The sequence below is a fragment of the Macrotis lagotis genome, chromosome 5 (genome assembly GCF_037893015.1).
Source record: "Macrotis lagotis isolate mMagLag1 chromosome 5, bilby.v1.9.chrom.fasta, whole genome shotgun sequence".
NCBI lineage: Eukaryota > Metazoa > Chordata > Mammalia > Peramelemorphia > Peramelidae > Macrotis > Macrotis lagotis.
Genome location: NC_133662.1, coordinates 120,565,228 through 120,582,661, shown reverse-complemented (window position 1 = coordinate 120,582,661; position 17,434 = coordinate 120,565,228). Strand labels below are relative to the sequence as shown.

General features: G+C 35.5%; 2 protein-coding genes across 3 annotated transcripts in view; one reads left to right on the top strand and one right to left on the bottom strand.

Annotated features, from left to right (window-relative positions):
- The window catches only part of TRAPPC3L (trafficking protein particle complex subunit 3L), a 77,658-nt gene that overhangs the window by 53,070 nt on the left and 7,154 nt on the right, over positions 1-17,434 (top strand). The window lies entirely within an intron of this gene.
- On the bottom strand, positions 2,155-15,838 carry LOC141487848 (calcium homeostasis modulator protein 5-like). Its single transcript, XM_074187413.1, has 2 exons — positions 15,121-15,838; positions 2,155-6,065 (listed from the first exon to the last, which is right to left on the bottom strand). Exons 1-2 carry the CDS (start codon positions 15,658-15,660, stop codon positions 5,676-5,678), a joined length of 930 nt encoding a protein of 309 aa, XP_074043514.1. The 5' UTR covers positions 15,661-15,838; the 3' UTR covers positions 2,155-5,675.

The following is a 17,434-nucleotide window of genomic DNA, read 5'->3' as shown; positions in this document are numbered from 1 at the left end:
TCTGAATTATTGTTGTATTAAAATATAAAATATTTTGATATTACACAAAGCTATGTATGTATTTTATGTATTTTTGATTTCTTAAACTTTTTCTGTGTCATCTGCTTATCTTCTCATGTACTGCAGCTTTCTCAAAACTCCTCCCAATATTCCTGTTTAATTTCCTGTGTTGATCCATCACACACACACACACACACACACACACACACACACACACATACTATATATAGTGGCTATCTCCAAGAGTTTGACCTTAATAAAGAATTAAACTAACATATGTTAACCTTCAGAGTTTGTCCTAATAAAGAACAGATGGAATTAGACTCACATGGTATTAGACTCCAGAGTTTGAGTTCAAGAAAGAACAAATGAAATTAAATTAACATAGGTGGTACTGACCTCTCTAAGCTTGCAGATTACTCATATATACATGGGATGCTACCATTCTGCAATCAGAAGCAGGATCTGATAAAGCTGCTTCTGTCCCTCAAGGAAGTGACCCTCAAGTCAGGATGTGTTTCATGATCCATTAGTTAGGGGCTGGGAAACTTGATATCAGACTTTCCATTAGGTTAGAAGGAATGCCTCCTCCCAGCTCAGGACTTTTGTCTCTTATCAGTTATGCTAAAGATTGCCATAAAGCATGGGAATCTTCCCCTACCAGGATTCCAGCACCATTCAGTGACTATTGGTACAATGGGGAGTTTCATATTTGTTATCAGAGAGAGAAAAACAGACAAAATTTCATTAACAGGAACCCACAATGGGGAAAGTTACAATGTGAAATGTAACTACTCTGAGAAATACAAGTACATATAAAATATCTATAAAACAAATTTAAATTAAACAAATATACGTACATACACATAGATACCCACATATATATCTATATACATATACACATAACACAAAGGTATATATCTATATATAGATAGATGCATGTGTGCTCAATATGCATCTTTTTTTAGGTTTGTTTTTTTTTTTTTTACAAGGCAATGGGGTTAAGTAGCTTGCCCAAGGTCACACAGCTAGGTAATTATTAAGTGTCTGAGGTCAGATTTGAACTCAGGTACTCCTGACTCTAAGACCAGTGCTTGATCCACTGTGCCACCTAGTCACCCTCTCAATAGGCATCTTAAAAGAAAAGAGGGATTCTGTGGAATAGAAGTAAGGAGGGAGTACATTCTAGGTATTAGGGACAGCAAGGGTAAAGATATGATTGAAAAATGACCAAACATGATCCTAAATCTTTTTTATTATTTACCACTTTTTGTGACTCTAGACCCTCTACTATCCATTTTTTTTTACCTTGTAAGATAGGGTAGAGGGAATTTATTATTGTTCAGTTGTGTATGACTTTTCATGACCTCATTTGGGAATTTTGCGACAAAGCTATTGGAGTGCTTTGCCATTTCCTTCTCCAATTCATTTGACAGATGAGGAAACAGGGTTATGTGATTTTCAAGGTCACCCACTAGTAAGTGTCTGAGAATAAATTTGAACATAGGAATATAATGTTTCCTGACCCCAGAACCTGTGATTTTTCCATTCAGTCACTAAATAACTTCTATGAGTTTTCTTCTGTGACATTATATGTCTAAAGAAACATTTTCTCTTACTTCAGTACAATCAAGAAACAGAATGTTACTACATCATCAATAGCTAAAAAGAGCGAGATAAAAGCTACTGATTTTTGAACTCACAGGAACTTTAGTAAAGAAAGTATCTGGAAGTCCTCAACACAGTTTTTTCAGCTCAGCCTGAATCCCTTTCTATGTTGCTTTTTTAAAAACGTGATCAAATCCGAAAAACACTCTACATTTGGTTTAGTTATTTTTGAACAATTCTTAGTCTTTAACTTTTACCATGGTGAAAAAACATTGGAAACTTTTTTTTTGCATAGTTTCCATCTGAATGTTTCTGGGATCCAGAAATCTGAAAAGAATTTGGAAAGTTACCATAAGACCATAATGAAAAACACAGAACTGTTCAGACAATAAACTTCTTAACCACTCAAGAGACCTTAACTAATTCAATAATAAAAGTGTAGATGTATGAATGTGTATACACATAGAACTACACAAATTTCTTTTCATTGATAAAAAATAATTAATATTTTCAATAAAAGAAAAAGAACATTGGAAATGGAGTGAGAAGAGATCAGAATTTAAAATGCTTTGAAAAATCTTATCTGTCAACTGGGAAAGAAGAAGAAGAAGAAAGAAGTGGAAAGAAGGAAGAAGAAGAAGGAGAAGAAGGAGAAGAAGGAGAAGGAGAAGGAGGAGGAGAAGGAGAAGGAGGAGAAGGAGGAGGAGAAGAAGGAGAAGGGGAAGGAAGAAGGAAGAAGGTGAAGGAGGAGAAGAAAGGAAGAAGGAGGAAGAGGAGAAAGAGAAGGAGAAAGAAAAGGAGGAGGAAATTAGGTGAAAGAAGAATCATTAACTAACTGCTAGCTAATAATGATTAATAATGATTCTAGGAGATAGATCCTATAATTATCTCTATTTTATAGCTAAGGACACTAACGCAAACAGAGGGTAAGTGACTCACATAGGATTACACAGCCAGGTGTTATCTGAGGCTGTATTTGAACTCAGGTCTTGATTCTAAATCTAGAGTTCTAACCATTACACTCTCATTTATTTAACTGTGTACTTGTATTCCCTGCCCCCAAAATGTAAACTCTTAGAAGACAAATGGAGTTTGTCTAGACAACCTTAGCAATTAACTTAGTACCTTGAATACAATAGACAAACATTAACCACCTTTGAATTTTCTCTTTAGTTTTGTACAGATCTTGGACTTAGAGCTTTCTAAGGTGTCTTCTAATTCATGTTCAATGATTCTATGAATTGTTAGTTGAGAGATCCTTGGAGGGAGATGGAAAATTGAGAAGCTGACAAAAACAGAAACTACCTATGTAAAGTATTAACAGTGGAAAATTATATCAACTACATTAGTATTTATGGGGTTTTTAAATATTTTGCTCTTTAGTAAATTCATGACATATAACTTAAGTTTATGTGTACTTTTTTGTCTCTCTTTTTTTTCAATCTTCTTGCCACATCTCCATGGAATTCTTTTTGCCTTCATGGTATCCCTTGAAACTCAAGGCCTTCACTATAGTACCCACTTGCCTACAGGGATGACCTCCTTGGATTACCCTTTATTCTCTGTACCTACTGCAGTCTCCTGGTTCTCCTTCCCTTACATCTCAGAATTTAACTGACCTTTGTCCCATTTTATTTTAGCCAAAGTCCTAAGGGTGCCTGAGGGGAATCATATATTAAACAAAGCTCCTGGAAGCTTCAGGTTTTAATCCAAAAGAATGCATCACTTATGATAAGCAGGTAGAGGAGGAATTTTTGAGGTTGGGATGTCTTTCTAGGGCTCTTACATCATACCACATTAGTAATCATTTTTGCAGTCACATATAGTAGGGCCAAATTGTCTCATCTATTGCACTATATCACACATACACATATGCTCATAATATATATTCAGGTATTCTATATTATTTTATTATGATTATATTATGCATATTTCTGTTTGTGATTTCCTTTGGTATAGATAATTCCTGTATCAAGATGGAGCAATAGCTGCTATGGAATTCAAAGCCTCAGACAGCTGCAAAAACACATATTGATTAGGCAGTCGATGTGTCTAGCCACATATCCTATTTTGGTTGTATATTTTTCATCCATTTTTATTTTTAGTGTAGATGACCATACCAGTCAATTTCCTGAATATTACTGGGGAGTCACTGAATGTACTAGGTAGGGCTCAGTGCAATTCATACCATCAACTGGGAATAAGATCATTTGGAGATCTCTACCATTTATTTGAGAGGAGATAATCTTTGTTTGGTCCTTCCTCAGGCCATTTCTTACAACATTAGTAAACTAGATCTATTTTACCTACATCTGTGAAGCCCTAGACATGAATTATATACTGATTCCCAAGAAAACCTAGATGAATACAAAATGAGCCAAGGAGATATGGGATTTAAGGTATCTAAATTTACTCCGTCTCCATGAACAAAATATGGGCCATTAGACAAGATTGTTTCTTGCTTTCCCTTACTTTTGTCATTTTTCTCAAGGCAAGAGTTTGTGGCTTTTGAACAGAGGAGTTAAAAAAGGAGAAATCTAAAAGAAATCCTCCAGACAAGGAGCTGAACAGTGAAAAAATTAGATATAATACTTATCTAAGAGATCTATGGGCCAACAAAGTCTAAGTGGAAAAAACAGACAGAAAATTGCTATCCTATGACTAATTGTTTGTTCATAGACATTCAGTGAAATGTTAGGCCTTGGAATTTTCAGAATGTCCAGATGGAGCCACTTTTCTCCCTCATGTAAATACATCAGAGAATACACATTTTTTGATTATGTAGTGGTACAGGGAAACAAAGCATAGTTTTTAAAAATATCCTTTTTTTTTTAAATTGACATTAGAAAGTGTTTGACATAAACATTTATGTGATGTGATGATCAAGGATCACTTTAAAATTACCTCTTTTTCCTCTATGAAGAAGACATAGAGGAGAAGAAATAGAATTGGTGATGATGATAATGATGGATTTTTGAAATAGATCTGAGATTTCCTAAGTGAGTGGAACTCCTATTAAAGAAACTTCCTCTATCAAAGTTGACTTGTTCTGCTATTGCTTTGCCCTAAGATCTTTTTTTTTTAGGTTTTTGCAAGGCAAATGGGGTTAAGTAGCTTGCCCAAGGCCACACAGCTAGGTAATTATTAAGTGTCTGAGACTGGATTTGAACCCAGGTACTCCTGACTCCAAGGCCAGTGCTTTATCCACTGTGCCACCTAGCTGCCCCTTTGCTCTAAGATCTTAACCCTGTATGGAACCTCTTCTATGATCACATAAACAGAGTAACCTAGTGCTTTATGACTTGAGACTACCTCTTTATCTACTGTATTTACACTACTTCTCAGTAATAATAGTAACATACCAATACTGCCACTAACAACTGATACTACCATAGTCAATTTGTAAATATACTCTTCTTTTGAACCAGTGAGGTGGGTAATATAGATTTTATTATTTCAATGTTGCATATTATATAATTTGTCCATGGTCATAAAGTTACTAGAGCAAGTGCCAAGTCAATCAATTAGCACATATTTATTCTATGCCAATGATTTATATGACTGGGACTCTGCTAGGGTCTAGGAACATGAAAAGACAAAAATAAAATAATCCCTGCTATCAGAGAACTTGCCTTCTCTTAGGAAGAAACATACACATATAAGGAAATAAAAATATATACAAAATAAATATAAAATAATTTTGGGAGAATGGAAAGCCCTAGCATCAAGGCCTCCTGGAAAAGGTAGCACTTGAGTTGAAATTTAAAGAAAAATAGAGATTCCAAGACATGGCAGTGAGGAAAGGGTACTTTCCAGACATGAAGGATAACCTCTATAGAGATGGGAGAAGAGATGTAGGACAAATAGGTCAGTTTGGTGTAAATTGGAGGCAGGAGTTTAACTCAGATATTTCAATTCCAAGTCCAGCTAATCTCTCTGTTGCTCTAATCATTATACCAGACTCTGAAAAGCTTTTTTGGTTAGTGAGACATTAAGATTCCTCAATATATAAGACATAGAGCATTTGTAACAATCCAAAGAGGATGGAAATGATGCTTTTCTGAATGCTAGACAATAGCCCGGCTGTCCATAAAGTCCAAAGCTGTTTCTGTGTCTTCATTAATGCTTCCCTGCCCATCTTCAACTACCCGGTGAAGGGTGCTATAATGTTGCTGAGTTCGGTTGAAGGAGTACAACTCTGAGGCAGCCTCCCAGGCCTCAAAGGTCGGCATGGGGAAAGCAGATGGCTTTTTGTTCTCAAAAAAACATTTCAGGTTCCTTTCACTCAGCTTGGTTGCATACTCCTGGAAAGTTTTTTCAAATTGCTCCTTCTCCTGGTCTGCATAGATCTTCCAGAACTTCATCTGAAGGTGGCTGATCTTAGATCGGCATCTGGCATAGCAGTTAGTGAGCAGAGAGAAGAAGGCAGCCATGGAAACCACACACCACCCTAGGATCTTGGAAAGAAAATGAACAGGGAATTTTCAGTTATTCAAATGGATATAATATCAGCATATCAGAAATTTGGAACTGGAAAGAAACTTAGAGGTCATCCTTTTCTAATTCCCATCACTTGGGTATCAATGACTAAATCGTGAAATTAAAGCTTTCAAGCTAGAAACAATCTCTGAAGTAATCTAGTACAACTGAAAGATTTCATATATGAGGAACTGAAGTCCAGAAAAAATTAAATGACTCATCACACAGGTACTGAGTAGCAAGGTCAATAATTTAACCAGGGTCCTACTGATTCTTTATACTGTACTGTGAATTGGCAACCTGAGAATAAATGAACTTCACACTCATAACCCAAAGCCAGAATACTCATTCAAATATTGGGTAACTAGGAGTTGACTCTACTTTAAGGATCAGCCATAATGGAGTTTTTGCTGAGATCAAGGTGAGGCAACATTCCCTCTATAGATAGTGTTCTATACCATGCATTTCACTGATACAAATTCAAGTCATTGTACACAGGTAAAGGTGTTGCTGAAAAAAGAATTTGTACCACCACCATCAAGCATTCCAATTTTGCTAATAAAAATATATACTGTTGCATGTACAAAATAGAAAAGACTTAAGACCTCCCCAGTAACTAATCATCAGTTAAAATGCCCATTGTATACTACCGTATAGCCATTTTGATTTGAGGTTTTTCTGTCAATGTAATAATATTTTCTTTAAAAGAAACTGTCATTTTTCACACAGAAAAAGGACTTTGATTCAGGGATTATTCACAGAAGGTTTTATGGAAATTAATGCCCTTACCTCAATCCTCACAACATGTAAAATCTGTAAACACTTTGTATTTAATTTCTATAGCAAGTATAGTGCTAGAAATGAAGAAATGGCATAGTAGGTAAAGTGCTTGGTGTGGAGTCAGGAGGAACTCATCTTCAAGAGTTTGAATCTGGCCTCAGACACTTAACCCTGTTTACCTCAGTTCCTCATCAAAGTGTGCTGGAGAAGGAAATGGGAAACCATTCCAGTATCTTTACCAAGAAAATTCCAAATGGAGTCACAAAGAGTCATCATCTTCATCTCAACAAAAACAAAAATTAGGATTGAGATGGGGATTATTTTCATATAATAAATTTTTTTTCATATAGTCAATATTTTCAAGTCAATATACTGCATTTAAGTTGCCTGACATTGCTCAAACTTCATCCCCCTCACTGCCTCCCGTTCATCCACTAAGCATAAAGCATACAATGGTTTTTCTTTGGTAGAGTCTGGCATGTGGTAACTTGACCTTTTTCAGTAAATCTGATTACATTTTATTTTAGTTTCTTGATTATCTTCTAGAATGCAGTCTTTTAGATCTCTGCATAGGACACACACACACATACACACACACGAAAGACAAATATAACTGTTTCTAGAATTGTTCATAATTGTTTCACTTTTTTATATTATTGTGAATAGTTATTTTAAGAGCATATCTGAAACTTTTCAGTCTAGATTTTAATGTGTTTAAAAAAACCTTTCTACTTAATGTATATAGTTCTCCTATCCATCTCCATCTTAGTATGATAGAGTGGTCTTCTGGTGATAATAATTTTGAATATGAATGATCAATTGTATTATTTTTCATCTTAAAACAAATCTTTGTTATTTGTCTTAATATTGCTAAGTTTGAACACTTCTTGATTGAACAAATGTTTGAAAGTAAAATACATTTATAATCATAGACTACTATAATATAATTTCCTGTTTCTTATCAGAATTAGAATTTTATATTCTAGAGCAGGAATTCTTACATTTTTTGTTAGTCCAGGGAAGCATCTGGATGCATTCTCAGGATAATATTTTTTTTTTAGGTTTTTGCAAGGCAAATGGGGTTAAGTGGCTTGCCCAAGGCCACACAGCTAGGTAATTATTAAGGGTCTGAGACCAGATTTGAACCCAGGTACAGGAGTACTGTAGTGCTTTATCTACTACGCCACCTAGCCACCCCTTCAGGATAATATTTTTAAATATATAAAACAAAATACGAAGATTAGTTTAAAAATGTGTAATTTTTTCCTATTCAGGTTCACAAGAGTCTCTGAAATTTATCCATGGATCCTAGGTTAAGAATTCATGTTTAGACCAACTCTCTGCCCCTCCTATAATTTTTTTGATTCCTAGTAGTATGTCCTAAGGAATAGGGGGCCAGCCTTGTAATCAAGAAGACCTGAGTTCAAGATTTACTTCTCATGTATACTAACAATATGTATACATTAGGGTAAGTGATATTTTTGTTGCACCAAAAGTAAGACTTTCTAGGACCATAAGTTTCAGGTGAGCGAAATATCTACATCAGGGGAAGACATTTCCAAGTAGAAATTATCCATAACAATGAGATAACATTTGTTCAACTCTGTCACACTTGAATGTTTTTCATGCTTAAGTCATGACATCACCTGAATGCCATTGGTCCTCTTTGAAAATGAAGAAGTAATAGCAACAATAACAACTAAATCCTACCATTTTGCACTGCCCCTCAAAAATGAACCTTAAGAGGAGGAGACAAGTACTGATGTATTTTCTAAGCAATAATCCCAAAATATTTTATTTCTCACATTACTATCACTTCAAAATTGTTTTTTTCCTTTTTATTTTTATTTTTTTCCTTTTAAAGATTTTATTTGTTTTGAGTTTTACAAATTTCCCCTTAATCTTGCTTCTCGCCCCCCACTCCCCACAGAAGGCAATTTGCCAGTCTTTACATTGTTTCCATGGTATGCATTGATCCAAATCGAATGTGATGAGAGAGAAATCATATCCTTAAGGAAGAAACATAGAGTATAAGAGATAGAAAGATTACATAATAAGATATCAGGTTTTTTCTCTAAATTAAAGGTAATAGTCCTTGGTCTTTGTTCAAACTCCACAATTCTTTCTCTGGATACACATGGTATTCTCCATTTCACATAGCTCAAAATTATCTCTTGTTGTTGCACTAATGGAATGAGCAAGTCTATCAAGGTTGATCATCACCCCCATGTTATTGTTAAGGTGTACAGTGTTTTTCGGGTTCTGCTCATCTCACTCAGCATCAGTTCATGAAAATCCCTCCAGGCTTCCCTGAAATCCAGTCCCTCTTGGTTTCTAATAGAACAATAGTGTTCCATGACATACATATACCACAGTTTGCTAAGCCATTCCCCAATTGAAGGACACTTATTTGATTTCCAATTCTTTGCCACCACAAACAGGGCTGCTATGAGCATTTTTGTACGAGTGATGTTTTTACCCTTTTTCATAATCTCTTCAGGGAATAGACCCAGTAGTGGTATTGCTGGATCAAAGTGTATGCACATTTTTGTTGCCCTTTGGGCGTAGTTCCAAAAGGTTGGATGAGTTCACAGCTCCACCAACAATGTATTATAGATTTCTGGCATCCCTTCCAACATCAATCATTGTCTTTTCTTGTCATATTGGCTGGTCTGAGAGATATGAGGTGGTACCTCAGAGATGCTTTACTTTGCATTTCTCTAATAAGTAATTATTTAGAGCAATTTTTCATATGACTATGGATAGCTTTGATTTCCTCATCTGTAAATTGCCTTTGTATATCCTTTGACCACTTGTCAATTTAACGTGTTATTGTATGTTTCTATTCTATGAAGAAATACATAATAATTATAGGTTCAAAATATAATATTCTCAGAACTAAGAACTTAGGGCAGCTAGATGGCATAGTAGATAAGAATACCAATCCTACAGTCAAGAAGATTCATTTCCCTAAGTTCAAAGCTGATATTAAATTTATGACCCTAGCTATGTGACCTTGAGTAAGTCGTTTCACTCCTTTGGCCTCAGTTTCCTCATCTGTAAAATGAGCTGGAGTAGAAAATGGCAAACCATTTCAATGTCTGCCAAGAAAATCCCAGATAGGAGTCACAAAGAGTCAGATACAACTGAAAAATAATTGAATAACAAAGGAACTAAGAAAATCTGGAAAAAGAAAAATATCTTTTTAGTACATCCTCTTTTGATATTGTTGACCTTTTAGCCAGGTTTCACAGGTAATGTGCATAATCTTGCTAAGGAAGTGAATATAATGTTGCTTTGTGTCCCCCACCTAAGTTCTCAAAGAGATCTCATAAAGTGATCTTGGGATCTTGGCAATTATTCCAGTGGAGCATAAGTTGGAAAGTATTCAAATAAAAATAATAGTTGAGATTTGAATAGTGCTTTATGTTTTGCTTTACTTCTATTATCTCATTTTAGCTTTACCACAACCCTATGGGATAGGTTTTATTATTATTCCCATTTTATAGATGAGAAACTGAGACTGAGAATAATTAAATGATTTGCCTAGGCAACTTGCAAACACCTGAGGTAGAATTTGCACCCAGGTCTTTCTGAATTGAATTTCACACTCTACTTCCTAAACAATTCTGCCTCTTTTTAGTTCTAGAAGTGGACTATAACTGATGTCAAATGAATGGAACTATGGAATTGTTCTCTAACCTGAAGGTGGCCAGAGTTGAACAGAGCAGGCTAGAGACAGGTGAGTTAGGAATCAAACAGAAGCTTTTTTTTATAGTGAGAGAAATGACTTGTAAATAAGGACACATTGGACGGGGGGAGGAGGGTTACTCAAGGCACTATAGGAGATTTCATTACTCATACCTTTGGCTACACAGTGGAGCTGTAACCCTGAAAATGAGGGGTAACAGCAGCAATGTGAAAATTTAGATTCATAGCAGAGCTTCAGGACTGGAACATGGGTACTGCAGGAGCTTATCCAAGTTCACAGACTACTTGATACTAGTCAAAGCAATACAATATAGGGAGTAAGCACAAAAGATCGTTGTTATACTAAGCTCATGGCACAGCTTGCTTACTGGGCCTTAGAACTGGTCAACAGAGTATCTCCTAATATATAGACATTGACTTTTGAAAACTAGAGTTCCTAGAGACTCATTAATAAAGAGTTTGTCATCAAATGGTGAATTTTTCTGCTAGTAGTTTATGAAGCAATTTATCCATAGTAATTTATGAAGACTTTATATACAAAAGGATGTAACAATCTGTTTGTCAACAGTACACACTCAGAAAACTATAAAAGTATTTGTAAGTACTTGTAGTACTAAGTACTTTGTCTATTTTAAGTGACCATTTAAGTAAAGTATTACAAAGAGAATTGAGATGAACTCAATTATCTATGACAATGACTGACTTGTACTTTTACATGGAGGAAAACTGATGTAGTTGCAGCTATGGCTTTCAATTCACCCTGATTACTTTGAAATATTTAATATCATTAGAAGCATTTTTTATTATAATTTTAACTTTAACTATCCAGAAAGTTTTTTCCAGCTAATTTATTATTTGGGTTTTTTTTAATGCGTATCTCAGGAATTTACTTTTACATCTACATTGCTAATAAACCTTTCTCACATCCTTAACCCAAATTTTATATCTATCAAATTCCTTATTTTAATCCATTTTCTGTCCCACCCCCTAACCCTATGGGGGGGGGCATGAAAGAACTAATTGTTAAATTTTGACCATGAATATTTATAACTTAGAAATTGAAAAATGCTACAACTCAAGGGCTTAATTGTCTATTCTTAGGAATCTGATGGAGAAAATGTTAAAAAATATATAGAATAAACTTAAAAATGCATGCTTCCTGCTTTTATTTTTTGGTGAGATGTTTGTTAAACATTTATCAGCACCCATGCCATGATCAACATCTAACCATTTCAGACCTTTGTTGGATCTAATGTATCTTTCAAGCCCATACCTATTGGTATTCACAGTTTGGCTGCTGATCCCTAACTCTAATCTGACATTTTACTTCAGAGGCCTTTCAGAATTTCAGCCGAACCCAAAGGGACTTTTTTTGGTTTTGTTTTGTTTTATGCAAGGTAATGGGGTTAAGTGGCTTGCCCAAGGCCACACAGCTAGGTAATTATTAAATGTCTGAGACTGGATTTGAACTCAGGTACTCCTGACTCCAGAGCCGTTGCTCTATCCACTGCACCACCTAGATGCCCCCCAAAGGGACTTTTGAAAGATCTTTATATTGATCTATAAAAAAACCAATTTCCTACTAAAACCATAATATTTCTACAGGAAAAAACACCAAACTACATCTCAAAATATTAGTTTCAACATTCTAACCATCACCACTGAATCAGCATTGCTAGCAAGGAACTGGTGGAAGAACTTTAGTTTTAATTTTCTATTCCCCTTGGTAGAGGTACTAAAAAGCAAGTATATTATAAATATGAAGAACCAATGAAGTAAAGGTGAATTTAAAATGGGTAATGTAATATAATAAATATAATATAAAAGGGATCATTCAGCTTTGATATTTGAAATGTATTTAGAATTTAATTATAACTGTTTCAAAAGAAAAACAAAAACAAAAAAAGTCCAAACTCCCCAATACCCCCATCAACAAATAATTAGAAGGGTTTTTCACTTGATTGACAATCCAGTGTTTTATGGCTGTGAGTCATGGGAGAACCGAAAATGGGGGAGTGGGGAGGAAAGTACTTTTTAGATATTTGAAAGGCTGTGTTGGAGACAGATGAGATTGGAGGCAGAGTACTATAGTAGAAAGAGTAAAGTGACTTGGGAGTTAGAAAATCTGATTTTCAGTTCCTCTTTTGACATGTGACTTTAGGCATGACATTTACCTCCCTGTTATTTCAGTCTCTTCATCTGTGAAATTGAGAGATTGAACAGATTATTTAGCTTTGCATCTGCTGCTTTGTCTGGTTCCAGCTCCACAGTAGAAGATATCCCTGCTAGACTAAACTCATCACTTCTATCATCATCATGCTGCTAACTAAAAATTTGATAGAAATTATCTCTCTTAGTGTTACTCTATTTGGAGAACTAGAGGATGGAGTATCAAAACAGGGAAGATACTGGACTCTTAGATCACCCCACTTTGCATCTGCTGCTATGCCTGGTTTCAACTCCAGGAAATGAGAAACCCCCTGCTTTTCTGCCTTCTTTTGTGTATTTTTTCCTTCCTTTAGCTCCTTCAGATAAGGGCATCTTTCTCATTATTAATTATATTGCTTACACACAAGAAACAATTAATTAATATTGATTGGATTAGATTCCAACTTCATAGTTTTTTTTTTTTTTAAGGAGGCAATAGGGGCTAAATGAATTGCCCAGGGTCACCCATCTAGTAGGTGTCTGAGATCTGATTTTTAAATCAAGTCTTACTGATATAAACTTATTCCATTTGTTCCCAGAGGGCAAAGCTCAGACAGTAGGTGGAAGTTTTCAAAGAGGATTTCACTTTGATTTCTGGATCAAATGTGCTGTCTCTGAAGGTGGTGGAGTTCACCTCCTGGGAGATTTTTAAGGAGAAAATGGATGACCACTAATTGCATATATTATAGTAGGGATTCTTTTTTCATTATAGATTAGATTAGATGGTCACCAAGGTCCCTTCCAACTCTCGAATTCCATAATCACAATGCAGTTGCAACATATAAAAAATAGTTATAAAGAAGAAGAGAACAAAATATCATCAAAGAAATGCGAAAAGGACCTGGCCATGTGGATAATAGCAAAGGGTAAAGGAGACATGGATGGATTATATTTTACACTATCAGAGAGAATATCTTAATGAATAAAATCATAGATCCATTTGTATATTTGAATCTACAGAAGGATGAATCTAGGAGAAGGTCACATGTAAATAAGGTAACAAAAACCAATATCTATTATATATATATCAGGCACTCTGAATTATATAAATTGTTGATTTTGCCTTACATCTCCAATTCACAGGCATCTTCAAATAGACATTGATATGTGAAGGGACGCTCTGTTACTTATTGGATATACTAGGGGTGGTAGTTTGTAAACAATATTGCCAGTTGAGAGTGGTTAATTTAAGGCCATAACCACAATGCCAAGCTTTTATAAGGATGTGTTTTTTGAAGTCAGTTTTCATGAATGATGATGAACAGGGCAAATCCAAGAGTTGCAAAGTTACCAACCTTCAGTTTATGTACCGTAAAAGCTAACAATAGTGCTGAAGTTTTTCTACTCTATTGGTAATTTTGGTACAGAAATGCAGAAATGCACAGTTGACTTCCTGTTTGCTGTCCACAAATGGGAAGTCTGGCTGCACCTGTCTGTGACTTGGTGCAGACTGCTCACATTTCCTTGTTGTTTATACACTTTCAATTACCTTCTTCAGCTTTCTCTACGTGAAGGGAGAAGCCAAAAATCATTCAGATAACATACTGTGCTTTGCTGGACCATTAGAAAACACTTCAAATTTCTTGTTTCTCAATGCTGCTATAATGGCATAAAAATTTAGGTGTGTTGTCAGTTCATCAACTCTCTAGAGATTATGATTTCCTTTCATTTGGAGGCTATTTAAATAACCCTTGTTTCCTGTATTAAAAACAACATATCAGCTTATTCAAGGGATGCTGAATAATGGCTCTATGGTTTTCTGTTATTGAAATTCACAATTTAGCGAAAAGAGCATTCAGAGTAAGAATCTGACCTGAAAGTTGGCCTTTCATTTGGCTCTATTTGATGATAATAACTTAACAGACTCCAGATAAGCTTTTTCTGGGAAGCTAGCTTTTTAAAATGAAATGTATAGTTAAAAGCCAGGAGGTTCCAGTTACAAGCTCTGCCATTAACACTAATTCCTGCCATGTTTCACAATTATGTATTATTAACACAATAAATCCAGAGAGGTTGCTCTAAAATACTTGGGCATTTAAGTTTTAATAGCTGAAACCTATACTGTTACGTTAGGAACACCCTGTACATAACAAGTAGAATGTCTTCTTTTCAGAAATCGGAAAGACATAATCCAAAAAACAAATTGTAATTGCCATTGGGCCATCTCCCCTCTAAAAATTTCACTTTTTTGTTTGCATTTCTACATAATTCCATGGTCCTATGACTCAAATGAGAGCATAAGAAAGATTAAGCATCAGTTTCAAGGAGAACAGACAGAATAAATAAATTCATTGAATCTAGAAACTGAGAAGAGAATTAAATTTTTAAACTTACCTGAGATTGGGCTTGAAGAGTTAGCTTCAGTTCTTGGGTGTCTGTAGAGGACATACTTGTTTTGCCACAAGCTACTTTGTGCAGCTCTTGCCAGCAGTCAGAGGACTTACCCTTGCAAATCATCTTCAGGAATTGTGGATTCTTGGTCCCACTCATGGCACATTCATAAAAAGTCCCATTGAGCAAAGCCACAGAAAGCCACATTATAGGGGCCACCAGGGCATTCAGAGTGATCTGACCAAAGACATAAAAGAAATGGCAGCTGTTCCCCTTAGGGAAGATTTTTCTGGGGTTCACACAACAGCCTGTGAAGAGTCTCCACATCCTGCTATTCAAAAAGTACCCAATGATCAGTAAGACCCAGGCTGGAGCAAGGAGAAAGACCAGTCCATAGGCAAAGTTTTCACTGCCACATGGACATCTGAAAGCAACAAGTGAAAAGAGCCGTTCACCTCCTAGTGTTAGCAAAGCCATAAAGCTGTAACCAATGACATTTTTCTGATTAGTGAGAAATCTTAAAATATTCTGAATCCCATCCATGTTTGAAATTCACAGAAGGAAGGGAGGAGTGTTGTTTGTCTGCTAAGCAGAAATTTGGTGTCCGGTTTTGCAGTAGAGTGGAGTCTGTCTTCATAAATAGCAGTCTCTTTTTCTTTCTCAGATTTGGTATGGCCGCAGATAAGGAAGCAATGTCATTCTCTAAGAATGAATATTTCTAAGTGAGCATGTTAGGCTATTGCCTCCTGCTGGTAAGAATATTGCCTTCTGAATATTTCACTGAAGTGAAAGCCAGCTGAAGTCCAGCCAAGACAAAAACTCACAGAAGATTAGAAATGGAAGGGCTCTAAGTGCAGGGGAATTGCAAGGAATGGTTTTGGAAAGAGAAATAGAGAAGTGTACACACAGGAATTTTCCAGCTGTGTAGGCACTGACACACATGCAGAAATCATTTTCAAAGACTATCACAAGTCAAAAACCAAGCCCAAAATGTCCAAATTCATTTTCCTTAATAGTTTATTCAAAGTTTTGAAGAGAAACCCACTCAAAATTCATTGACTTAGTTGAACCAAATCTCAGAATGTTGAGGTTTTTAAATCTAGATTTGTAAAAATCTTAAGAACATACTATGTGTTAAAGGAATGGGATGTGTATTGGAATTAAGAAAAAAAAGCGTTTAATAAGCAAATTCTGTGTGTTCAAAACCATTTTGATTTTAGTCTTTTTGCAAAATGTGCCTGACAGTACTCAAAATGAAGTCTTTCAAAACTCAATTTTAAAGAGGCAATTGCTGTTTGAGTTCTGAACAAAGCTCATGTACCTTTGAGATGTAAATTAATTGAGAACAAAAGGATCTGATTTCTCCCTTCACTATTCAATTTGAGGTTTAACTGGCTTTTCTTACACTGATACAAATCACAATTCCCTCATACTGTGTGCTCTTTATCCAGGTCTTTCTGTAACTTCTTCAGAAAAGATTCCTCTGATTTGCTGGAGGTCTTCCTCTAATCCTTTTAATGTTTTACAGGTGCTTATGTAGCATCTGAGCTCTCTATTTGTTGTCTCAAATTCTTATTATAATGAAGATCCATTCTACTTTCTCAGGGATATCTTTTTTATACCACTTTCCTCAAGCAAGTGATCACTGAAAATAAATTCTACATAAATTAACAAATGAAAATGGATAAAATCCCTCAATAAATGTCAGTAGATCATCACAAAGGAAGATTCTAAGGCCTATATTTCTTATAGCATACTATATAAAAGGAGCTTTGCTCTTGGAGAGCAAAGACCAGAGTTCAGATGCCCATCAATAGAATTTATTTATTTATATATTTTTAAATTTTTGTACAAGTGATTTTTTTATACATTACTAAAATATTCTTAAGAGTAAACATAATACCCCCTCCCCCCAAAAATATAGACCCTCATGAGCAATAAATCAAAGGAAAGAGAAAAAAATTTTTAAAAATGTGCTTCAGTCTGTGTTCCAACACTACCAGCTCTGTCACAGGTGGATCAGATTCTTATGATAAGTCCATCACAAAAACTACTTCCATATTTTTCCACTGTTGCCATTGCTGATAGCAACTCCCTCCATTCATACCTCCCCACTACCATATATACTATATTTTCTCTCTCCTTTCACTCTATCCCTCTTCTTAAATGTGCTGTATGGTAGCTGAGGGGTGCAGTAGACTGATCACTGGCCCTGGAACTAAGAGGCCCCAAACCCACATACCACCCCTTAGGCATAGCAACCACCTGGCTTGTGGTCCCAGAGAGGCCATCCAATCCCATCCCCTTGGAGAAGTGT

Excerpts from the sequence above, each read along its gene's own strand:
- LOC141487848 (XM_074187413.1), bottom strand. The coding sequence starts at position 15,660 with ATGGATGGGATTCAGAATATTTTAAGATTTCTCACTAATCAGAAAAAT. Across the intron at positions 6,066-15,120 it reads CTCTTCAAGCCCAATCTCAG|ATCCTAGGGTGGTGTGTGGT; the intron begins GTAAGTTTAAAA and ends TTTCTTTCCAAG.